This window comes from Epinephelus lanceolatus, chromosome 14, assembly GCF_041903045.1.
Source record: "Epinephelus lanceolatus isolate andai-2023 chromosome 14, ASM4190304v1, whole genome shotgun sequence".
NCBI lineage: Eukaryota > Metazoa > Chordata > Actinopteri > Perciformes > Serranidae > Epinephelus > Epinephelus lanceolatus.
Window position 1 is genome coordinate 32,819,294 of NC_135747.1, and position 25,722 is coordinate 32,845,015.

At 41.6% G+C, this 25,722-nt stretch overlaps 1 protein-coding gene across 1 annotated transcript in view; it reads left to right on the forward strand.

Annotated features, from left to right (window-relative positions):
• Window positions 1-395: 395 nt before the first annotated feature.
• Window positions 396-25,722, forward strand: part of itga4 (integrin alpha 4) — a 29,053-nt gene continuing 3,726 nt past the window's right edge. The window contains exons 1-25 of the mRNA XM_033617947.2: window positions 396-743; window positions 3,421-3,609; window positions 3,914-4,032; window positions 4,305-4,405; window positions 7,014-7,146; window positions 7,452-7,519; window positions 7,865-7,997; window positions 11,972-12,057; window positions 12,280-12,342; window positions 12,425-12,565; window positions 13,048-13,156; window positions 14,244-14,338; window positions 14,711-14,801; window positions 14,895-14,940; window positions 15,272-15,426; window positions 15,707-15,861; window positions 15,999-16,145; window positions 18,549-18,625; window positions 19,473-19,614; window positions 20,014-20,115; window positions 21,489-21,565; window positions 21,703-21,792; window positions 23,329-23,416; window positions 23,783-23,890; window positions 25,035-25,160. Coding sequence (XP_033473838.2) covers window positions 3,434-3,609; window positions 3,914-4,032; window positions 4,305-4,405; window positions 7,014-7,146; window positions 7,452-7,519; window positions 7,865-7,997; window positions 11,972-12,057; window positions 12,280-12,342; window positions 12,425-12,565; window positions 13,048-13,156; window positions 14,244-14,338; window positions 14,711-14,801; window positions 14,895-14,940; window positions 15,272-15,426; window positions 15,707-15,861; window positions 15,999-16,145; window positions 18,549-18,625; window positions 19,473-19,614; window positions 20,014-20,115; window positions 21,489-21,565; window positions 21,703-21,792; window positions 23,329-23,416; window positions 23,783-23,890; window positions 25,035-25,160 — 2,628 coding nt within the window. The 5' untranslated portion in view covers window positions 396-743; window positions 3,421-3,433. The remainder of the gene's footprint in view (window positions 744-3,420; window positions 3,610-3,913; window positions 4,033-4,304; window positions 4,406-7,013; window positions 7,147-7,451; window positions 7,520-7,864; window positions 7,998-11,971; window positions 12,058-12,279; window positions 12,343-12,424; window positions 12,566-13,047; window positions 13,157-14,243; window positions 14,339-14,710; window positions 14,802-14,894; window positions 14,941-15,271; window positions 15,427-15,706; window positions 15,862-15,998; window positions 16,146-18,548; window positions 18,626-19,472; window positions 19,615-20,013; window positions 20,116-21,488; window positions 21,566-21,702; window positions 21,793-23,328; window positions 23,417-23,782; window positions 23,891-25,034; window positions 25,161-25,722) is intronic.

The following is a 25,722-nucleotide window of genomic DNA, read 5'->3' on the forward strand; positions in this document are numbered from 1 at the left end:
TCTAACATTGCAAAAATGGAAATTCATAAGTAAAGTACCTCAAAATTGTAGTCCTACTTAAGTTTGAGTGGGTATTTTCACCTCTGTGGTCCACTGTCACATCTGTAACATCTGTACAAGCTCTGACCAGCAGAGTCCGACCGATTGTTTATGTTTACTTGTTTTTCCGCTGTATACAGTATGTGAGTGTTTGTGTGTTTCAGCCTCTTAAATCAGATTACAGCCCCACTGACTCCATTCACACTGTAGTGATAACTGAAGAGGAAACACCCCAAACACACACTCAAAACACACACACAGAGCCGCGTGCACATCCTCGCGCGCTCAGTTTAGGCGGACACTGCGGGGGTGGAGAAGAAACACCGTTACACACACACTAACACAGACACAGGGAGGGAGGGAGGGCCTCCACGCGCTCACTTCTCAGTTTCATTGACTTCTTCTGAAACTCAGATGAAACTTTCTGGGTTTTCTCTTCAGCCTCTTTCACTCAGCTCTTCTTCTTCAGTGTGTCACACGGTCCCAGAGCCTCGTGCGCTGCGTCCTCGAGCGCGCGGACAGCCGGTGGTTTCACGCACGAGACGGTTAACGGACCGAGGAGCAACAGGAGGTTTCCTCCAGTGAGTCACGCCGGGAGAAGACGGATTTAACGGAGATTTTTGGGACTTTGATTCAACATCTGGCCGGTGCCGACTGGACCCGCAGTCTGACCCGGGATATCTGCTGGCTGACCCGGGATAACGGTACAGTGACACAGTTAGATTGACCGTTATTCGGTTAATAAACTGATGGATGGAGATAAAATGAATGACTGGCAGAGTCAATGAAGAAAAGTTTTCAGTCATCAAACGATTGTTTGCAGCTTATTAAACTAAATGTTTAATTCATGAGCTGTCGGTCAGACTGAAAAATAAGTTTGTAGATATTTAGTGTTTTTAAAAAGACATTTTAAAGACATTTATTAACATTTATTAATCGCAATTAATCCGAAAATAAAGTGATGATAGTAAGAGTAGTTAGTTTGAAGTCCTGCTTTTGTCCAGAGCTGACAAATGCCCCCAAATCCTTCACTTCACAAACAGTACCACAATGTAAAAATGCTTAATTTTCAAGTCCTGATATGCCTTAATAAATTTTTATGAACTAGAAATAATGTTAAGAAGAGTTCAGTTGTCAGGACTGAACCAAGAAGTTTGAGGGACCTCAGCAAAGTTTGTTCTGCCCACTGATTTGGTCTGATTTCATGTCAAAGAGTGAGATATTCATACATTTGATTTAATCTGTAGTATTAGTTAGATGGATTAGTTGCAAGTTAAGAATTAGACTAATGTGTCTAAATGTCTAGATCAGTTAAACATATTTTAAGCTGTAGCCTACTGTTGCTCACAGAGATTAGAAAACTGATAGCTGACCTACTGTCTGTCCATAAATATGTAGCTGAACATTAGCTGCAGGGCGACACAGTGGTACAGTGGTTAGCATTGTTGCCTCACAGCAAGAGAGTTCCTGGTTGGGGTGGGGGAGCCCTTCTGTGCGGAGTTTGCATGTTCTCCCTGTGTCAGCGTGGGTTTCCTGCAGGTACTCCGGCTTCCTCCCACAGTCCAGAGACATGCAGGTTAATGTGTGAATGGTTGTCTGTTTCTATGTGTCAGCCCTGTGATAGTCTGGTGACCTGTCCAGGGTATACCCTGCCTCTCGCCCAATGTCAGCAGGGATAGCCCAAACAGGGGCCAGTTACGGAAAATGGATGAATAAATGAATGAATGAACGAGCATTAGCCTAACTCAGGGCTAGGCAACCTGTGGCTCCAGAGCTGCATTCAGCCTTTTAGCCGCCCTCCAGGGGCTCCCTGAGGCTTTGACAGGAAAATTATATGGAAATGAATAACCCTTTTCTTTTAACATTTTAATTTTCATTCATTGATGTAGGTCTAAATTGATTCTTACATTCTTCAACTGTAAAAATGTGCCTATATATACCGATTTAAATAATGTTTTAACATTTCGTCGACTAAAATGTGCGTCATGCGTTCATGGCCTGGTGCCTTTTCCTCTTAAAACATAACAAGCAATGGCTACAGTCAATCAAGTCCCACTCCGAAGTCATCCAAAACTGGCACCTGGGCAGTGAGTTGTGGCGTCAAACACTGCTGAAAAAAGGCTAGATTGGTCCAACAATCAGGACCCGTTCATGTCCCGTGAGATTATAAAGCCAAACCCTGTTCTTTTTTCCTAAACCCAACCACGTGCTTTTGTTGTTGAAGGAAAAAAAAAACATAAATTCACAGTGTTTTACCAATGTAGTGCTTTTATTTTGAAAGAGACTGTATGTAAACGGTAAATTTCCTGTGAAAACAGAAGTGTATCTTGAAAGAAGACAATGCATGTAACAGGCAGAACTTGACACGGCGTCCAGAACGTCAACAACCAACACATCCAGGGTACCTTTCATGTCGTATCTGGACGTAGAAAGTCTATGACCGCACGTGACGAGATCGGAGTGAGAATGTGTGGCAACAGTAGACTTAAGTCTCCCTAGCTAGGCTAGTATGAGGCTGAATGTATTAAACTGTGTGGACCTTGAACTAATGACTAAGGAGAAATCTGGACCCCGTTGCTGGACCAGTTGGGAACCACTGGTTTAAACCAATCACTGAACCTAGTACTGTCTTTTTACTTTGTGTTTGCACTTACCTGTTGGCTAAATGTAGGCTAACCAAACTCACTCTAATAACCATATTACTACCATAAAACCTCCTCTGCTCAGGAGTGGTCTACCTGCAATGTTTTAACAGGAAAATGATAATTTGTCCAAAAATCCCTCTTAAATTTGCTAAAATTTTATCTTGAAAAGGTCTTAAAAAGCATGATGTGTCTGATACCTGCTGACACCCTGTTTATGCTAAGCTAAGCTAACCATCTGCTGCTGTAGCTAAAGCTATATGATGTCAACACTAAGAGTCCGACATGAAACTGGTATCTTTGGAAACTTTAAAGCCCAGTTCAGACTAAAGACTCATGACGAGATGAAACCATTTTAGAACGTTGCACAGAAAACTTGCAGCAGTGTGAACTGGCCGTCTGAGCTCGACTCAAGCTGGCTGATGGTGTCACTTGCAACTCAGCTGGTCAAATCACCAGTGGCTAAAGCAGGTCACCTGTTTCAACAGCAAATCAGCTTGTTGTCAAAGTCAAAATAACCACAGATGGTGCATTCGCTTGCTGCGACAGGTGCTCCAGCCCGTCTTTGGTCTGAACTGGGCACAAGAGCTCTACAAGAATTTTAAATAGAGTTCTGTGAGTTTGAAGAATAGAGACATCGACCACATGAGTTTTTAAAGATGGAGACAGAAAAAAACCATCTTTCTTCTGATCATTGGTGTATCAATTATTGATTGGTGTCTCTCTTGTGTCCCTGCAGTCTGTCCTCCATCATGTATCCCCCAGCGGGCAGCATGTGTATGTGCTGCAGCCTGATCCTTGTCCTGGTCCTGGTCCATCCTGCAGCAGGGTACAATCTGGATCAAGAACACAGTCTGGAGTTCAATGGCCCCCACTCATCCATGTTTGGATATTCAGTCCTGCTACATCACCACGGAGCACACAGCTGGTATCAACCTTAAACCTATTCTGATTTTTTACTGTCTTTTTGGTAATCCTCTATTGATCCTCTGTTGATCTGCCAGAGAACAGTAAATTCAGATTAGTTTAATTATCTTAATGATGCTCTATTAGCTGCTGTCTTCACAGTAGGACTGTGTCTGCGTGTGTTTGTGTGTGCATGCTAATTAGCCTGCTCTTGTCAATGAGAGACGCTCTTTGATGCTTCACACACAGATGCCATTCAGACACTGAGCAGACACAAAGACAGATCCTGTCTAACTGTCTCTCTCTGTGTCTCTCTTTCTCTTTAGGTTGGTGGTTGGAGCTCCAGTCGCGAACTCGACCTCCAGTCCATCAGTCCGATCTCCAGGAGCTGTTTACCGCTGCAACATCTCGGCTCAGCCCGGCCACTGCCTCCCCTTGCATGCTGGTGTGTTAACTAGTTCCTCGTGAGATAGAAGAGCGTCATCTAAAGCATTACCTATCATACAATACAAACTCATAAATATATTACATAGACTAGACTTCCTGGATCATACTTTGCTTCCTCACCATACACACAGACATTTGACTCAGCTGCCTGCCATGTTGATGCTATCAGCTGCTCAGCTGTGGCCTTTAACAGTCAAACACCACTCAATTACCTGTGAAGGCTGCAGGTGTGAAACTGTTGAGTTAAGGTGTGTGTGTGTTTGTGTGCAGACGTGGTGACCTGTGGGAAGACGTGTGATGCAGAGAGTGATCACCAGTGGCTGGGAGTCAGTCTGGCCAGACAACCTGGAGACAACGGAGGACACATCCTGGTAAAACACACACTTTCTCCCTCTCTCCCTCACACACACACACACACCTCCCCTGAAATGTATCTGTTACTATAGAAATCACTGGTGTTTGTTTTGAGCTGTGTTTTCAGTAGACCAGTTTAAGGCTCCAACTGACAATGATGTTGGTAGATTGTGTCCAAGCAAAAAAGGATTGAAGCCCCCAAAACGTCAACGTACAAAAGTTAAAAAGCCTTTCATGGCTTAAGACTAGGGCTGCCACGATTAGTTGACTAATCGATGACTAATCAACTATTAAAATAATCGGTGACTATTTTAGTAGTCGACTAATCGGTTTGAGTCATTTTTCATAGAAAAGCACTATAAAAGTACCCCAAAATACTCTTACTGCAGCTTCTTATGTTCAGATATTGACAGCTTTACACACTCTCCCGTGACAGTGAACTAAAACCCTTTGGCGTGAGTATGAAACAAGACATTAGATGACGTAATTTTGGGGTTTGGGCGAGACAGACCGACATTTTTCAACATTTTACCACATTTTTCGATGAAATGATTAGTCGACTAATCGAAGAAATAATTGACAGATTAGTTGACAATGAAAATAATCGTTAGTTGCAGCCCTACTTAAGACCAATGAATATCAACCACACACACAAGCGGCTGTGGTTCAGGAGGTAGAGCAGGTAGTCCACTAGTCATCCTCCAGTCTGCATGTGAAAGTATCGTTGTGTGAGATACTAAAAACCTGCTTCAGATGGCTGAATGTGTGAATTTTTAAACTGAGTAGCAAGTGGCACTTTATATGGCAGCTTCGGACAACAGTGTATGAAGGGGTGTGTGAGTGTGAAGAGGTGAATGTAACGTGTGAAATTGTGAAAGAACAATTTGACCAGTCAGAAGACGAAGAAGAAGTCTATTTACCATTGTAGATTGTCTATTTGACTTCTGTTTGCAAACTTGCTTGCCTCAAATAGCCCTTTGAGGGATTAATAAAGTGTTTTTGATAGAATTTATAAAGGCTTTTTAACTTTTGTAACTTGGTGAAGTAGTTTGCCTTGACTCGGGGTTTCATTATGCTTTTTTGTGGACTATATATCATGCGTACCTGTCTTTAATCGATTTTAAATCGCTGATGATGCATAACCAGCACTATATGGGCTGTTGAAAAGGGCAAAACAACACTTTGTTCACAGGGTCATGATGTGCTCAAGTCATTCATTCATTCGTTCATTTTCGGTAACCGCTTTTCCTGTTAGGGGTCATAGGGGCTGGAGCCTATCCCAGCTGACATTAGGCAAGATAGAGTACACCCTGGACAGGTCACCAGACAGACAGACAGACAGACAAACAACCATTCACACTCACATTCACACCTACGGACAATTTAGAGTCACCAGTTAACCTGCATGTCTTTGGACTGTGGGAGGAAGCTGGAGTACCTGGAGACAACTTTAATACTGACACAACGAGAGCATGCAAACTCCACAGGGCTCCCCCACCTGGGATTTGAACCAGGAACCCTCTTGCTGTGAGGCCGCTTTTTAGTAGCACACCATTAACATTGAAAGCACGACTCCCAGCAACACCAGCCCTAAAATGTCAAACACTCAACACAGTTGAGGCCTAGACGCTGTTTTGTGTTTCAGCCTATGTGTCCAAAAATTTTTTTTTCTTCTCCGAAAAATGGAAGCTTATACACAATACCTACAGCAGTGGTTCCCAACTGGTGGGTCACGGTCCAACAATGGGTCGCTGGTCCATTCTGAATGGACCACAATTGACTTGCAGACATGTCAGGTTTGTAAAAAACACTTGATTTTGAAGAGCAGTTTCCTGCTGCAGAGTGAGTGACAAACAGACAGATACTTGACAGAGACAGCAGACTGGCTCAACGACATGGCCAAACACAAGTGTGACCCTGAACATATTAAACTGTGTGGACCTTGAACTAATGAAGAAATCTGGACCCCATGACTAATTCAGTTGGGAACTACTGAGCAACAGAATCAGTATAGTTTATATTTCCTGACACAGAGAGTTACAGCATAAGCGAATTTTATTTTCAGGTCAGCTTTCTAAAAGAGAAAGCGCTTATTATTCAACTGCAGAGTAAGTTTATAAGTTCATCAGTGAGGAAGCGTGCCAAAGAAGTGAGAACACTTCTTCCTTTATATTTATACTTTACAACTCAGCACTGCTCTCCAACAGTGACACAGCAAATCTGTAGCTCCGTCCACACTGGTCTTATCATGTGTGAATAAAGCCGTTATGGAACATGTACGCAGCAGAGCTCTGTTTGAAAACCTCAAAGGTAGCATCACTTCTACCAGCCAGATCTCAGTTTCTAAAAAAGGCCTTGAAGTATGTGATCAAGCTAAGTTGTTTACAGCAGCTGCCTACTCATTGTGAACGTCTCCGTTACACAGTGAGTAAAAAATTAGGGTTACAAATGAAAACACAACAGGGCTGATCATGTTCGACACACGCACACAAACAGAGCCTCTGTCACAGTGACATGGGTCATGAGAATAACGACACTCGGGTGCTAACTTGTGATTGTGTTATTGTCACTAATGAGTCCATGTCACATGTTGTTTGCATGCTGTGTGTTTGTGTGTGTGTTTAGGCATGTGCTCACCGCTGGAAGAACGTCTTCTACTCAAAGAAGGACGGTCAGAACCACAAGCTGCCTAACGGAGTGTGTTATCGCTACAGCAGCGACCTGACAAATGCCCAACCCATCATTCCCTGCTACAGAGGTACACACAAGCACATTATAGTACATTGGTGTTATAAAAATATGACTATCCCCCCAAATAATGTGTCACTATCAAAATGTCTTGTGACTACATAAACAGAGACCCTTGAAAGACATTTTTGAAAAGTGAGGACGTTCTCGCATGTTTGAATTTGGGATAATGTCTCAGCCTTTCATTTTTGTGTGTGAATGCAGCAGCTGTTCAACCCTAGCAAAAAAAAAAACAACATTTGGGTTTTATCTTCCTATTTGTTTGTTCACCTTCACCTCTCAACTTTTCTGTTTGTCTCCGTCTGTCTCTTACAGACCACCAAAGGAAATTCGGTGAGGATTATGGGTCATGTCAGGCCGGTATTTCCAACTTCCTGACAGAGGTCAGTAAGCTCCTTTTAAAATCCTGTTTGTCTTCAATGTTTCCACCAGCAGACTGAATATGATCCATGGCTGATGTCTTATGTATAACTTCAGTACATGCACACGTTGGTTCTTGTTCCTCCTCGTGCTGTTGAACTGCAGGAGTTCATTGTCACCATTTTAAAAAAGAGAACAAAGACTTTTAACTTCCTGTGTTGAGTGTGAAAATTTCTATTAAAAGCGACAAATGTAGCAGATGTGATAATTTTATGAGAGGTTTCATGTGTAAGAGATATAGTAGATCTTAAATAGAGATGTAGGTCACATTATATCATAGAAACTTTATCTGCCTGTCTCTCTCTCAGGATCTGATCATCATGGGGGCTCCAGGGACGTCCTATTGGACTGGTTCAGTTCTGGTCTTCAACACGTCTAGCAGAGGGATGTCTGTGTACCTGGATGAAGACACTGGAGCCGTCAGCTTTGGAAGCTACCTGGGTAACTGTTATGCTCAATGCCTTGCGCAGTGCAAATGCCTGATTGATGATTGGTCAGAATTTCCATGTGGGAAAAATCCAGGAAGTAAAGCAAACGTTGAAGAAGAGTACACTTGCAAGATAAATGTGACACTTTCTAATGTCACAATGGAGGGACAACTACGCAGGTTGATTTTAGCGCTGCTCATCGTGGACTATATTGCTGTCATTGTTCATTTTAGTCAAACCATACAGTTTGAAAACGAGGCGCGGCTCCAACTAGAAAACAATGTTTTGATGCATTGGATGTGCTGAATGTGCATATTAAGGCAGTACAGGAGGAGGTGCACATTAATAATCCTCCAGGACTGTAACATGCTCATGTTTAACCCAAACAATGTGTCATGTGACTGCAGTTGGTTCAGATCCAGGTCGGAACACGTTCTCACCACAAATGAACCGCACCAGAGTTCGTTTGTAACCAGACTGAGACCACCTCTTCAAGAAGGTCTCGATCCGTTTGTTTTGGTGCGCACCTGAGTGTGATTGCTTTGTTCACACCTGCCCAAACGAACATCACTTAGGGGGCAAACTTGAGTTTGATTAAACCGAACAAAACCGAACCTAACAAAAGTCTGTTGCTGCACGTGTGTGTACTCTGCGCTACTAAGTTATCTGCTAACGAGAGTCTGTCGCTTGCAGCGGCATGATCTTCGTTTTGGCTTCTTTAGTGGACATGCAAAAGCATCAAAGCAGAGAGTACTGCTCATTTTTTCTCACAATTATAAAACCTCCTTTTATCTACTTAATTTTGACTGGTTAATAACACATTTTCCTGTAGTGTGATGAACTCGTTTCACATATTATTTTTGATTTTTGATTTTAAGTATGTTACAGCGGCAGATACACAGATTAACTGTTGACACTCTGTCTACACAGGATGAAGTTTTCACAGTTTTTAAAAGTCCATTTCACGTGATTCTGAGTAATCAGATACACTGGTTTCTTTAAATGCCACTGAGCCCACAGCAGTACTGTGGCTGAATGCTTCCTGTGTATTCATGAAAGACTCAGGCTGCTGCTGCTATGCTGATGATGAGCTGCTTTCACTAAACATCCTGTGTAGACTGGTTGTGATGGGTTTCAGCTGGATAGAGCCTTGTCAGATTAGACAATCAGATTCCTCCCCTTCACTTCACCATGCTTTCACAATATTTGGCACCTTGCACATGAAACAGCACTGACTTGAAAAGTTTACTGACAATAAAGAAAGACGAATATTTTCTGTCCTCTCACATGCTGCATCACTGATAGATTTCAAAACATATTTTGATTTAATGACCATCCAGAGCGCAATCCCTGAATAAATTCACTCGTCAATTAATTAGGTGAAGGATAGCTCAGGAATTCTGCTGTTGACTTTATATCAAGTCCAACTGTACGCAAGTATAGATCAACAAATTTGGACTTTTGTTTATTTGCTCAAATGCTGCAGCCATCATGCTAATGTTAAAAGGAACTTTTTACTTTTAACTGAAAGAGTGAGAAGACAAATTTTTCACAGGGCGCTGATGTCGGTCTGAACACAATCTCAAGTATCTGCAAACAAAACATTTTCTGCTGCTTCACATGAAAAGCATTCACCAGCAAACCACTGGGAGGCTTTTATTATGAACCATTTTTAAGACAGGCGATGCATTTGTCAACAGGATTAAATAGTGCTTTATCTGCAGTGCTGTTCAATAAAAATAGGCACAAGACACACTTTCTGCACCATTTGGTCAGCGGATCAGTTTTCGGTATTGCAGGGAGAAGTAGTACAGGAAAAAACAGCTATAAATGAAGATGTGGTCGACCTGTGAAAAACCACACATGCTGTGTAGAGTGTGACCTAAACCGACATGGTTGATTGTGGCTCAGCTCTGCATGAATATGAACATTGCCGCCCCTGTTGAAAAACATCAGGGATCAATACAACTGCAGCTTAAAGAGGTTTTTAATTGGATGACGTGGAGTTCTTGTGAAGTGAAAAGGCACAGTTCATCTTATCGTGCATTTGTTTCTTATCTCAGTTTCAGTTCTGACTTTGTGGGGAATCATTCAAGATTCAGCTGCAGTTGTGCTGTCTCACATTGACTCCTCATCCCTCTTGACTTTTTGTCCTGAACACGTTCACATGTATTCGCAGGTCCTGAATTTAAAAAATCTTACATTTAAGTTACAAAATTCTGCTTGCCGTGTGTAAATGACCAAGAGTCAATTTTATTTTAATCCTGACTCAAGAATCCTGGATTGCATGACATTTATGAAACTACTTCACTGCAGACAGACAGAAATGAAGAGGTTATGTAAGTGCATTTCAACATGTGTCGCCATGACCCCATCATCTCTCAGTATTTGTGCTGAAAACAGGAAGCTGAGAAGAAAGGTGTGATGTTCTTCAGATGAAGCTGTGAAAACATTTTCAATGTTTACAACATATTGGAAGAAACACACCAAGACTGATGAAATGAGGCTCAAATAACACCAACATCGAGCGCAAAATATTGTTTTGAGTCTGTGTTGTGTGTGTGTGCAGGATTTAACTTATCAGCACAATTTGACAGAAAGTAACGGCAGACATTTAAGACGGAAGTACAGCTTGAACACATTTGAAAACTGTGGTTGTGCGTTTTTTCTCTCTCACACACACACTTGTTTTTTGCACAGACTTGCATTCAGTTTCTTCACCCATAACCACAAGATGTCAAACCATAACCCTAACCAAAAACCTTTTTGGCCACATTGGTGTTATTCAGTAGTGGTTGTAATTTTTGAAACTTTATTTTGTCATTGTCAGTGTGATGTACCCAATAAAATCTTTCTAAAAAAAATATAGAACAAAAATCACCTACTAACACCTGCAATTAACACATTATACCTGGTTTGTAAAACAAAACAGAACAAAAACAAACTGTTTGTAGGATTCGGTTGGATATATTGGCAGAAATGGAATATAATATGTTTTCAGTAGTTTATAATCAGCTCGTTATCTTAAGCCCAGTTTAGACCGAAGATTCACGACAAGACAAATTGAAACAGGCAGCTACTTGCAATGCGCCGTTCTGCAACGTTCTAAAAACCTGCTGGTTCACACCAATGCAACTAGATGAGATGGTGTATCATCTCTATGCAACAACTCTCTGTACTTCTGTTCTGATTTGCAGCTTTTGAGGTTTATTTTGTGGCTGAATATAATTTGTAGCTTCTTAAAACATGAATGAGGATAGTGATAGTGAGATACTGGCTACAGCTGCATTTGTAGTGATGAAACATCGAAAAACAGAAAATGAGCATCACACTAAATACGCCACACACCGTCTGTGGTCATTTTGACTTGACCAGCAGACTTCACTACAAGTCGATTGACTGTTGACCGTCTCGTCGCAAATCTTTGGTCTGAACTGGGCTTTGGAAAGAGCCTTTTATATCTACATACAGAATCGTTCGTCATGTTGTTCTGCAGTAGCCCAAAATGGTGAAACCAACTCTAGACTCTAGATAAAGCAATGCACGTTTCTGCATGGGCCGTTTCAGTTTATTGCAATCTTCAACCCTCAATGCCAGATGCCACTAAATCCTACACGCTAGGCCTTTAAATAAAAGTACAGAAGTGTTATCAGCATACTGTGTCAAAAGTGAAAGTCATGTTATTTTTAAGACATTCCTCTGCCCTTTGCTTTTTTGTGAAGCAATGCATAGTTTGACCTCAACAACTATGTAAAGGAAAATATGTTAGAGGTTAAGAGAGGAAATGTCTCTTTTGTGGAAATCATAGACATCTGAAACTACTTCTCCCAATGACACAATGTTTTTGTAAAAGGTCACACCAATCAAAAAGTTAGAGAATCAGTGGTTTAGTAGAAGTGCAGTATTTCCTAACTACTACTAGTTCATGTATTTAATTACTCTCCACAACTGCAAAAGTCTCTGACACTGTGTCTTGCTGCTGTTCAGGTTACGCTGTTGGAGCTGGTCATTTCCTGGGTCCCTCCTCTGTGGAGGTCGTGGGTGGAGCTCCGCAATACAACCAGAGGGGCAAGGTAAGAGCCACCTGTCTGTGTGTCTACCTGTCTGTCTGTTTAGTAACTGCACTAAAAGTCTAAGTGGTTGTTTGTGTGTGTAGCATTAAGACAGTTGGTCTCACTCTCACTTCTTCTTGATGGTGTTAAGTGACAGTTGAGTTGTTACTAAGTTTTTGATGATGTGTGTTGTGTGAAATACTTGTGATGGTTGAAGTTAGTGTGTGTCCTTGTGCTGTGCAGGTCTTCATCTTCGCAGTAGACAGCAACATGCTGCGGGTCGTCGCTGAAGTGTCCGGAAAAGAGGTGAGAAGCCATTTAGCATTAGCATCCTCCATTCAGAACAATGGAATGCTTAGCACTTAGCTCGCATGTCTTTGTTGTGCAGCTGGGATCTTACTTTGGCTCCAGCGTGTGTGTGGTGGATCTGAACGCTGATGGTTTGTCGGATCTGTTGGTCGGCGCTCCCATGGCAACGGGCATCACCAGGGAGGAGGGAAGAGTCCATGTGTACATCAACCAGGGGGAGGTGAGTCCACACACTATTTTAACACAAAGTAGTGCATATTAATGTGGGATCTCTCTGTGGAGTCAACATGGCAGACATTAGGATCAGCAACCATACGTTTTGTCCTTAAGTATGACGCTTGAGGCTTAGCTGAGGGACTTACACAGTTGCACAGAATCCCTTAAATGGTTTCCTTTGTTAAGGACAAACATTAAGTTATTTACTGCGTTGAAAGAGATTAGTGTTTTTATTTATCACCATAATCTCGGTCACGTTGCAGTCAAGATAGAGTCAGAGGTGCCTTAAGTTTTTCTTGAACCATAAATACTTAAGTGAACATCTTAAGGAAACCTTAGGGAGAAGACTTAAGTGTGCTTTGTGCAACTGATTTTATTATGAGGAAACCTTAACCAATACTACACACTAATTTCATACTCATGTGAGAAAGACTATTTAGTCAAAGTTTGTGTCGTCTGTTTCCTCACAAACTGACTCTGCCTCAGGCTAACCTGTTGGAGGCGGAGTTTCAGCTGACTGGTAATAATGCCTACGCTGCTCGATTTGGAGAGACCATCGCTGACCTGGGAGACCTGGATGACGACGGTTACTCTGGTAATGACCACACCTGTCAGCTTTTATTCTGGAGAGATCACTTCAAGTACACACTGCACTACCAATACTATTGCTGCTAATTCCATTGACAACACTATAACAGTTGCCATTGTTATTCGCACTGCAATACTTCTTCTGCTATCATAAATAAATACTGCTTACTTACAACAGCAACCTTCTGCATACAGCTACTGTGCTACTGCTAATACTGCTTCTGATAATACTTACACTACTGCTGCCACTGTATCTCAGCAGTGGTAAAGATGGAAGTTTAAGAGCTGCTCTTTGGCTTTCTGCCTCACGAATTACCACACAATACTCCTAATACTACTGCAATACTGCGATGACTGCTACTGCACTGAACACCCAAAAACACATGCTGTATTTGTTTGTGAATTTAGGTTTCTTGCCAAGGGGGTACAACCCACCCCCACCAACAGTAACTGCTACTTCCTGATAACTAACATCACTGACTTTAACACAACGCCCTCACACATGCAGACCCCTCACCATCTGCGTGCGTGTGTGTGTGTGTGTGTGTGAGGGGTGGAGTGTGTCATTAAGTCCATTAAAACTGTAATGACAAACTGTTGCTGCTCTTTAACTGAACCTTCCTTCTAATCTGCCACAGCTAGATAAAAGGCAGCGTGTGCATGCGTGTGTGTGTGTGTGTTCCAGTAGCTCTCTCTTTGAAGAAAAAACACCAGCGTGCCTTTCAGACCTGCACATCTCTAAAGGCCTCAGGTTAAATATTAAAAGACCATGCTGGTGTTTTCTCATGTTTATTTACTTTCATCCTGCTAAACATTTCCCAGCAGGGCCTCCCCAACACACACACTCCTCAGAAAGTTTGGACCTGACCACTCAGAGGATCAATTACCCACTTATTGGATAACAACCTGCAGCAAGTTTTAAGTTTCTGAAATGTCAGTAAAAGAAGCAACGTAAACTAAAAGCTGCCTGTTAGGAAGGAAATCAATCTGTAGGTGAAAGATTGAGGGCAGGTTAATGGGTTAGTGAAGGGAGACCACAAACATCCTCACTAATACAGTAATGTAAACTTCTGTGTGTGTGTGTGTGTGTGTAGATGTGGCGGTTGGTGCCCCACAGGAAGACGAGCTAAAAGGAGCCGTCTACATTTACAACGGCAGGAAGGAGGGCATCTCACCAACTCCATCTCAGGTACATTTAACAACAATAACAATAAAAATGCACTTACTAATCAAGCACTTTTCAAAAAACATTCTCATTTCATGGGAACACTTAGCTAAATGAGATCTTCGGTTGGGGAATTAGAAAATGTATTGTATAACTTTCATGATAATGATCAGTCCTCTGTGGTTTTATATTGGAGCCTGTATTAAGAGAGGGGTGAATTAGTAAATACAATGAATATATGAAATAAACAGACCATCCCCTGACTTGATTTTCATCATGAGGAATATTCATATTAAATTTAATCAGGACTGACTTTCTTGAGTCCCAAAATTAAGTTTCAGTACTTATTCTGTTCATTGATGTCCAACATGGTGTGTATGTGTGTGTGTTTATTAGAGGATTACCGGATCCACACTGGGTCGTGACCTCAGGATGTTCGGCCAGTCACTGAGCTCTGGCATTGACATTGATGCTAACGGCTACCACGGTAACCTGAATTACCGCTTCCTAAGTCACAACATCTACCATATTGTACATTTAAACACTATTTAAAACTGTGTCTCTTTCTGTCTCTCTGCAGATGTGGCGGTCGGTGCTTTCCTCTCGGACTCGGCTGTGGTTCTCAGGTAAAACCACCCTGAAGCTTTCTGTTCCAACAGGAAGTCCTGTCTCCTTTCATACAAAGATACAGGAAGGAGGCTTCCTTATTTTAGCTGATTTAGAAGGAAATTATACTGCAGGGGGAACGGGACATCCCACAATGAGAAAACCCTAAAGTTTCCCAACATCTGCTGAAAATATTGTGAATGGAAATCTGTGTTTTAAGAATCTTTAAAAAGATTTTCTAGAAGCAGAATAATGATTGTAAATAATAAAACCCTGATTTGAATTTGGACTGTATTTCAGTCCAGTTGACATGCTGTAATAATGTCTGTGAATGTGTCCTGTGTGCTGTAGGACCCGACCCGTGATTCAGGTGAAGGCGTTTCTGACTCTGCCCGAGCAGATTGACCAGCGGGTGGCGCTGTGCCACGAACACAAGACTCCAACTGTCTGCCTTAAAGTTACTGTCTGCTTCAGTGTGAAGTCCAGACACTTCAGAGGAGCTATAGGTACTGTAAACACAATTGTCCAGTATACACAACTCTTGGTCACTGATACTCAGCTCAAACCCCGAGGCCAAATCTGGCCCAAGTTAGGGTGCCGGGTGGACCGTGGACCTTGTCCTAAGTCACAGCTTCAACATGTAGAGAAACGCTTTCTGTGCCTATTTACGGTTGCTTAAGCCAGTCGCTGTTTGGGGGAGGGGTTTAGCAAATGGCAGAACAGTTATATTGTTCATAAGAGTGTACGACCTACCTACTGATATTACCTTGTTCCTCTCCTTTTCAGATCTTCAATATAATTTGACCTCTGACCTCCTCCATAAACCATCCTTTCCTCATCGTTTCTATTTCCATGGTAACGGGTCATCCAATAGCACAAAGGGGCACGTGAGAGCACGACATGGCCAGCTCACTTGTACAACACACGTGGCTTACCAAAGGGTAACATACACACACGCAAAAAACATACAGTGAATAAGTTTAATATTGAAGTAACAACATATTAATAAGTGTTTGGATTACCCCAATGATGCCAACAGTGCTTGTTCCTCCTCTGTTCCTGTTTCTTTCTCCTACAGAAGGACGTGAGGGACATTTTTACTCCGGTCCGGTTTGAAGTTTCCTACAGTCACAGAGAAACAAGCACCCACAGAACCAAAAACTTCCCTCCATTAAAACCCATTCTGCAGCAGAGCGCAGGACACCAGAACACCATCTCAAATCAGGTACCAACCAGTGCTAACACAAGATAGTTGCAGCTAAACCATCCAGGTACCATCCTGTGCTCACATAAGATAGTTACAGCTAAACCATCCAGGTACCAACCAGTGCTAACACAAGATAGTTGCAGCTAAACCAACCAGGTATCAGTGCTAACACCAGCTAGTTACCAGCAAAAAACTAACACCAGGGCACCAACTAGTGCTAACACCAGCTAGTTAAAGCTAAACCAACCAGGTATCAGTGCTAACACCAGCTAGTTACCAGCAAAAAACTAACACCAGGGCACCAACTAGTGCTAACACCAGCTAGTTAAAGCTAAACTAACCAGGTATCAGTGCTAACACCAGCTAGTTACCAGCAAAAAACTAACACCAGGGCACCAAGTAGTGCTAACACCAGCTAGTTAAAGCTAAACCAACCAGGTATCAGTGCTAACACTAGCTAGTTACCAGCTAACACCAACAGGGCACCAAGTAGTGCTAACACCAGCTAGTTACAGCTAAACAACCAAGGTACCAACCAGTGCTAACACCAGATAGTTATGGGTCCATGTCATTGGTCCGACAGCCCATTGGTCCAACATCCCATTAGTCCGACTGTCCGCGGTGTACGGCTCCCGGCGGGCGTATTTCTACCTTGATGGTGCACCGCGACTGGCTCTGGGTCAGCTGGGAAAGGCTTGAGACGAAGCAGGCTCACGGCTTATGTGTTTGTCACTTTCTTTTTCATTTTAACCCACACCATGATCTTTTCCTAACCCTAACCAAGTGGTTTTTGTGCCTAAACCTAACCAGACCTTAACCACAGGGCATCATGATGATTTCGGAACAACGGGACTTTGGAACAATGGGTTTAATATGGTCGGAACAATGGGATGTCAGACCAATGGGCAGTTCCCATAGTTACAGTTAAACCATCCAGGTATCAACGAGTATTAACATCAGCTAGTTAGGGCTAAACCAACCAGGTATCAACCAGTGCTAACACAAGCTATTTACTGCTAGTGCTAACACCAACCAGATATCAACCAGTGCTAACATCAACTAGTTAAAGCTAAACCAACCAGGTGTGAACCAGTGCTAACACCAGCTAGTTAAAGCTAAACCAATCAGGTGTGAACCAGTGCTAACACCAGTTATTTACAGCTAGTGCTAACACCAACCAGGTATCAACCAGTGCTAACACAAGCTAGTTACAGCTAAACCAACCAGGTACAAACCAGTACTAACACCAGCTAATAGTGGGTCCATGTCATTGGTTCGACAACCCATTGGTTCGACATCCCATCAGTCTGACTGTCTGCGGTGCTGAATGGCTTGCGGCGGGCGTATGGTGCACCACGAACGGTTTGAGGTGAAGCAGGCTCACAGCTTATGTGATCTTTCTTTTTCATTTTAACCCACACCATGATCTTTTCCTGACCCTAACCAAGTGTTTTTTGTGCTTAAACCTAACCAGACCTTAACCACAGGGCATCATGATGATTTTGGAACGGACTTCGGAACAATGGGTTAATATGGTCGGAACAATGGGATGTCAGACCAATGGGCAGTTCCCCTAATAGTAACACCAACAGGGTACCATCTAATGCTAACACCAGCTAAAGTTGTAGAAGAGAAAAAACAGTTAGAAAAATAAGTACGTATTAAAGAGGAACGCCACCTAAATTAATAACTCTAACATGTTATTTCGATGGCTTTGGAAAGTTCAGTGTTTGTGAACATGAGTTACTCTCTCTTAAAGCCAGAAACCAGTCTAAAGTCTTAAACTTGTGATGTAGGGTACATGTTTGAAAACCTAACTCTTTGTAACTGCCCAGAGTTTTAACATCTTGTATGAACTCTTTCGTTATTATTTATTAAGTATGAAGTTTTTATAGGAATGCTGTGTACTGAGGATTAACCAGAAATTGATATTAGCCTATACTTGTACTACTACCACCATTACTAAAGCACTGCACTGTGGTCCTCTTATCAGAGTTAAAATCAGAATTATAATAACTAACCCATTAGTTTCCTTTTGGAGCAATTTCACTGTCAGATCTGTCTGTCCATCACCAAGCCGATCTGTGTTAAAGGGCAGGAAACAGCTAATCTGATGTCAGCTCCACCACATTGAAAATGACTTCCTGCTAACCCAGATGTGTTTACAGCTGCAGCACATTAACCAACATCAGTCAGATCATCCTGTGTCCACAGCACGTCCCACTGACTCATGATAACAAAGCAGGACAAGTTAACGTAGGAATTTACAGCAGGAGTTATTCACCAGGATGTTACTCATCGTCTGTAAGGCTGGGGTCAGAGGTCATGGGAGAAGTTTGTAATGTTATCAATGAGGGAAATTCCGATTGCACCATTCATTATGGACGTCATCGATAAACTCTGCCTCTTTCTCTCTGTCAGACTTGGTTCGCTCGTTCCTGTTCGCTGGTGAACTGTTCGGCCAACATGCAGCTGTCGGCTCAACTAGTGCTACCACAGTAAGAACACACACACACACACACACACACACACACACACACACACACACACCTGTTCTGTCCAGAGTGTACCATGCCTCTTGCCCAATGTCAGCTAGCATAGGCTCCAGCTCCCCCCCCCCGACCTATAACAGGATAAGCAGTTACAGAAAATGAATGAATGAATGAATGAATGCTCATTCGCTCTTCTTGGTGAGAATTACATGAAGACATAAATATCAGTCTCATGTCTGAGTATGGAGCAGGTGTCAGGACATAGCTAGCCTAGGCTAGCATAAACACTAGATGCAGGGGGAACAGCTAGCCTTGAAAAAAAAAAACACCTACAGGAAACCACAAAATGCTGTTTTTACATTTCTGTTCATGTACAGATTAAACAAACATGATGCAATGTGTTAATTAGTGAGCTTTAAAGGTGCTGGTAAGTGTATTTCTAAACAATGGACAGAGCTAGGCTAGCTGTTTCCCCCTGTTTTCAGTCTTTGTGCTAAGCTAAGATAACCGTCTCCTGACTGCAGCTTATTTAATGTACAGATATGAGAGCGGCATTGATCTTCTCATCTAACTCTCATCAAGTAAACAAATAAGCAGATTTAAAAATGTTACCCTGTTCCTTTAAAGCAATATGGTTGTTGAAATACTACTGGCAGTGCTGTTATCAGTGCTAGCCTTTATTTCTTTGATGTGATTGGGGAAAGTTTTCTGCAGAGGTTAATGTTCAAATCAATTTTATCGCCCAGCCCTGGTGTTTGTTATTGTCATTAGTGAGCAGCTGTATTTTCATGTTGGTTATGAGTTGAACATCAATGTTGTTGTTGATTTTTATTTTGTTGTTGTTTGTCATCAGTCAGCAGCAGTACTTTCCTCTCGGCTCTGGACAGACCATCATGTTGAAAACCTCGGTGCTGAACTCTGGAGACGACGCCTTCCTGCCACGACTGACGTTACGTTTCCCCAACAACGTCCACTACATTAAAGTACTGCAGAACGTGAGTTTATGAACACGCTGCAAACAATCCTTAGGCAGCTACTTTGTCAAAAATACAACAGAAGCGCAGCTGATGTATCTGTTACAGTGCAGCCAAACAAACTCACATTGTTTTAATAAAGAAGCCAGCCGCTAATTTGCCTTTTCCCATCATGCCAAGAGACATGTCAAACTGATTTCATGCTGCAGGTAGTTTTTACCACAACAACAGGACACAGTTAAGATAAAAACTACTATATAGAAGGTTAATTATGTAAATAAACTGAATGGCTATTGCTATAAAAAATACAACCATAAATAGTATCAATAACACGGTTTGATTTCATATAAATGTGAAGTGTTATGACTTTAACACAAATAACTCATTAAACAAACTGCCTGTGTGTCTGTGTGCGTGCAGCAGGACAACGTGGTCAGCTGTGATGTCACACAGGAAGTCAACAGTACAAAGGCAGGTGTTGACTGCAGCATCACCAGCCTCGTCCTCTCAGCCCACGCCCAGGTAAGCCTCGGTCAATCACACACACTGTTTTTGAAATTGTTTTATATCAGAGTCTCCAGCCATGTTAGCCACTCTGTGAGGCACAGCGATACTTAGAGCTAATTGCTAACAGCAGCTGATGCTGACAGGAATGTTGTTAGTTCTTTAGGTCATTGATGGCAAACCGAAATATCCGAAAAATTTGGACCTGATGATTGTGCTAGATCAGATGTCAGATGTAATTCATCCTGAGGAGGACTTGAATAACTGAGCCAGTGTGTCTGCACTTTTTGTTCTCCAGCTTTTGTCTCATCAGCAGATATTTGCTTTATTTCCGATATCTCAGTTGTTTTTTCTGAGTAATTATTGTGAAATGTACTGCTTAAATGTCTTAGTTCCCCTCAGAAACAGACAGAGCAGCACTTTCAAGAAGGAATTTCCTTCAATATGTTGACAGCTGTAGTTTAAAATGAGCATAATTTAGACTCTGAAAGAACATTTGGGAAGAGAGCCTAGCATACATCCACACCTGTTCTATAAATGCACATCACTGTCTCATCCAATTTAAGATAATATATAGATTACACTATTCCAAGGAAAAGCTTCACAGAATCTTCACAGAAGTCTCCCCGCTGTGCGACAAATGCAGTTTGGAAGAAGGGAATCTGCTGCACAGTTATGCTCTCTGTACAAAATTACAGGGATTCTGGACTGACATATTCACCTGGATGTCCAAAATACTTGCAGTCAAGATAAACCCAGATCCAATTTCGATAATTTTTGGATCATCCAAGGACATAAAGAAGCTAATGCCTCCTCAACGACAATTCGTAGCATATGGACTTCTTATTGCAAAAAAATTAGTTCTACTATTTTGGAAGGATAAAGAAACCCCAGCATTGAAAATGTGGATCACAAACCTAATGGACACACTCACCTTGAAAGAATCCGATTTGCAATCAATAATAAGTAGGAAGATTTTAATAAGATCTGGCATCCTTTGGTTTCCCACCTAGCAGGAGACACAGGACCCTAGCAGCCCTGGGAGGGATTATTTTGTGTGTGTGCTCATTTCTTGAAATTGTTTGATTATTATTTTATTTTATTTTATTTTATATTTTATTCTTATTTTTCTCATGTTTTCTTTGTTGTTATGGAGAATGATGGTGCGGTACGATTGTACTGTTTTCCTACCTCTATTTTTTTCATTTGGAAAAGAAGCATGTGAACACAGTCTGTACCTTGTACATTTGAAAGCTGCTTCACAATAAAAACATTTGAAACTAATTTAGACTCTGAAAGAAGACGAAGAAGGAGGGAAAGTGATCGTCCTGCAGCTGTCAGTCATTAAAACCATTTAAATCACACACTCACACATTTCCTTTTTGTTGTAGTTGAATATCAGCTTCCTACTGGACGTCAACCAAAACAGCACACCTGGTGACATCATGATTCATGTCAGCACCAGCAGGTGAGGATACACCCCTTCCTCTCTAGAAGGAAAGAAAGGAACAATTTTAACTTAAGTAAAAGTACAGAATCATTCACAGTAAAACAAACTTATCAAAATGTTCGATCTTGTATTAAATGTTTTTAATCTGTTTTCAGTGATAACTATGAGAGGGAGGAGTATCTCCATGACAACTCCGCCAGTCTCCTCCTTCCTCTGAAATACGGAGTCAACGTCAACATCCACGGGTGAGTCAGCGCTCAACTTGCTGAGATATAACCAAATATGGCTGATACTCTGACAGATGCTCCCAGTGTCATTGCAATCTCACTCATATGTTTTGGTCATGTTGGAGTCAGAATTATTCCAGTAATATTAGAACAAGTAAGAGAACCTGCCCCACAGATTGCTATATTTGATGTACCTGAAAGTGGCAGAGAAGTGTCCAGAAAACAAGCAAATCTCAGAAAAAAGATAATAACACGCGCATCCCAAAGAAATATTGAAAGGGTGCTGGATCATAAACTTCTAACATGCATCAAAAAAGGAAAAAATGATCTGCACACTGATAGAGCTCCCATTAGTCCATGATTTATTTTCTGTCAAGAGACATTTCGAGCAACGCAGGCCCTTCCTCAGACTTCCTCAGTCTGAGGAAGGGCCTGCATTGCTTGAGCATCTTTACAAGTCTGAGGAGGAGCCTGCATTGCTCGAAACGTCACTTGACAGAAAATAAATCATGGATTAATGGGAGCTCTATCGGTGTGCGGATCATTTTTTCCTTTTTTGATGCAAAAAACAAGCAAACATAGTCTGATTTACCTCTTTAATAGTCTGTTGGAGAATACGCTTGCGGAAGAAATCGCTGCCCCATCTCCTATTTCATGGCTTTCTTGGAGTTGGAAAAGATGAAATTTTCCGTAAGGGGCTCGACAGACAAATTTAATAGCAACTGGCAGCATCTGATCTGTTATATAAAGAACCTGACCTCTCCTTCCCCAGAATGACCACTCTGGTGAGATGATTATTGAATATAGCAGATGAAATTTCAGCTCTGACAGAACACTAAGAAAGCATTGCAATGGCCCATACATGTACACTTTCCCCTCTCTGAATATTTTTTATAAACATATATATTTTAAGAAGACTTTAAAAGATGTTGGACATGTGGAGATGCTGCAGATAAAACTGTTGAGTGGCTTCTCGCTGACTGTAGGACTGTCAGTGGCAGCTGGTCAGTTGCAGTAGTTTTGGCTCCGACTTTATCAACTTCTTTCTTTTTACATTGTTGTACAGTAGCCTAGTAGGACACACCTATACATTATCACATTATTAGCTGCTCCCAGCTCCACTTGTCCAGTCCAACAGATGGAGACAAAGAGACAAGAAAGAAGTGGTCAATAACAAGATAGGTAACCTTTTAAGCACTATTGTACACTGTCATTACGATTACTATCATAGAAGCATTAAACAATACAGCAACATATTACAACCAAGTTAGGAGAATTTCTTTTATCATGAATAACAGGAATGAATGTAGAAGTCCAAGGTTTGTTTTGTTTTCTTGCGGATTTTTCTGCTTGATGAGAAAAGAGACAAATTATATATATGTCAGGATTGTGCCAGTGTGGGCAAAGTCCAGTGTGAAAAGCCTGGTAGCGCACCAAGCTAGACAGCAATATTGTTAGTGTGAAAGCCCTCAGTGTCTGTAGCCCCATTTCAGGTAAATAATCACCAGTCACCACTGACATCTGTCTGTCTGTCTGTGTCTGTCTGTCTTGCAGATTTGTGACTCCCACTTCCTTTGTGTTTGGAGATGAAGACACGACTCCAGTTGACTGCTACCCTGAAAGATTCAACTACACATACAAGGTAAATGTCAGTCTGGTTCACAAGTTCCTTTAGGTTTGTTTAAACAGAACCTTGTTTCACCTCCATGCTCTGCGCCCAGTAAAGGTCAGCAGCTCTCCTTTGCTGCTTTAAACAGCCTGTAAATGCTCTGCTTCCACTTCCTGAGTTGTGTAATGCTTTGTCAAAACTCCTGAGGCCAACTGAAAGTGCTCCTTCAGTCCATAAACTCCAGTTTTTGCTACTGGTGGCAGCCAAATATAAACCCAGCAGAGTTTGGTCCCATAGTTGGTCCTTTGCAAAGATATTATGCCATGAAGTGAGCGAATCCAGTAGGTAAGAAGTCAAATCTGATCTCTTCTGGTGTATCTGTTGTTTCTGTATTTGCAGGTGTTAAACTCTGGTCCCAGCAGGTCTCTAGATACTGTGGTTGACATCATGCTACCGAAGATGCTCGCACCTTACCGACACAGATTGCTGCAGGTGGTCGACTGGCAGGTACATCCAGTCCAGTACTACTAACAGAACAGCAGTAACACTGGAAATTGTAACAGAGGTAGAAGTGGCTCTGTCAGTATAAAACTATGTGTAGCATCTATGTGGTTTGTCACAGGTGTCTGAAGATGACATTTCAATAGCTGGTGTTTGAGTTTACCTCTTGTTGTCATCTTTGTCAGTTACTTGGAAATAAGGTCAACATGATGATAGTTATATTACATACACATATAAACCGACATGAATCTGTGTTGCAGGTTATCTGGGCCTATGTATCTGAACCTCTGCCAGAAACAGAGAAACCATTCTTGGGTAAAAGGGCTGGAGCCTAGGGTGGGATTAGTAACCAACAAAAACCATGGCTGAGTGTGATGATGATACACATGACATTTTGGAAAACATGTCGCTGAATAACTTTTAATAAGCTGTCATATAATGTAATTTAATGGTGATTCCTCACTCAGACTCAAAGTAGAGGAAGTGATGTCATCCACTGTGAACAAAATGACTTAGTATTTCTAGAGAGAAATTTAGTGATTTTGTCATTTATTTGAAAACAGTCAGAATGTTTTGGAGCAGCATCTAGTGGCCATTAGACGAACTGCAGCAATAAAAGTAATTAAACCAATGGTTCAGTTCCCACTTTCACCTGCAGATGTCAGGCTTCACCATTTATGATTTTTTCAGTACATCTCTTTAAGAAATATGGACCGCTTTTAAAAAAAAAAATTCATTTAACAAAACAATCGTCAAAATAAATAAATAGTTTTATGTTGGAAAATAATTATTTGAATATCTATCTCATCAAAGAATAATTATACAAGACTAATAATCTGATCTAGACATCTCAGAGCTTCCTGACACTTGGTGCTGTGGACACATTTCAGTCAGTGTCACAAAAAGTGTTAACGTTCGATTATCGAGCGCTGGGCTTCACTTTCTGATTCATTTTGGCCATGGTGGTTGCTGGTTGGGTAATGGTAGCAGTGGTGGTTGAAGTAGTATTAGAAGTATCAGTAGAGGTACAATAGTAGTTGTGGTAATAGTAGTAGTGATGTTAGCAGTAGCAGTCACAGTCAGGGTAAATTAAACCCATCAGTAGTGGATGTTAGAGGTAAATAATAATGTATTAATTCTCTCTCTGCAGACGTCTCAGGGTGTGTGTTCGATCAGTGACACAACTATGTCAGTTGTTGAGGACTGCGACGTCCCTGAAGCCTCCTTCATCAAACAGATTGTCTTCTTCTTCTCGTCCACCTCCACTCGCAGAATGGTACACACACGCACACACTAAATATAGCCCTACACATTCATTTTCTCAGAACTACATTATGCGATGCTCACAGCTGCATCATTGGTTAAAAAGCCACTGGTAGAAGACTGTGTCCACTTAAGTCCTCGAAAGCATTGCTGTAGGAAACATCCAATCACAGAGCTTTAAATTCTGTCGGGGTAAAGTCAAGTCTGATTTATGGGAGGAGCCATGTGACATTTTCGATTTATGCTTTAGCGAAAGGTTTCAGCCATTTCCATGGTAACTAGATGCTATACTCCAGCCATCTTATTTATTTATATAATCTCATTCTGATCGGTATCTTTATCCGTCTGACATCAATTTGTTTTGTATTTATACTTGTGCTACTTTTCATCCTTTTGTATTTTGATAATGGACGACATTGATGAAATCAGTGATTTAATTAAAGACAGAGGTTTTAAACTTACATCTGCTAAACAGTAGCACAAGAAAAGAAGTGGTCAGTGCGTCCATTGGGCTACAGGGTGAATATGGGATGAAATGTTACTACCTAATCACGTTGCACGAAAAGTTCGTCAGT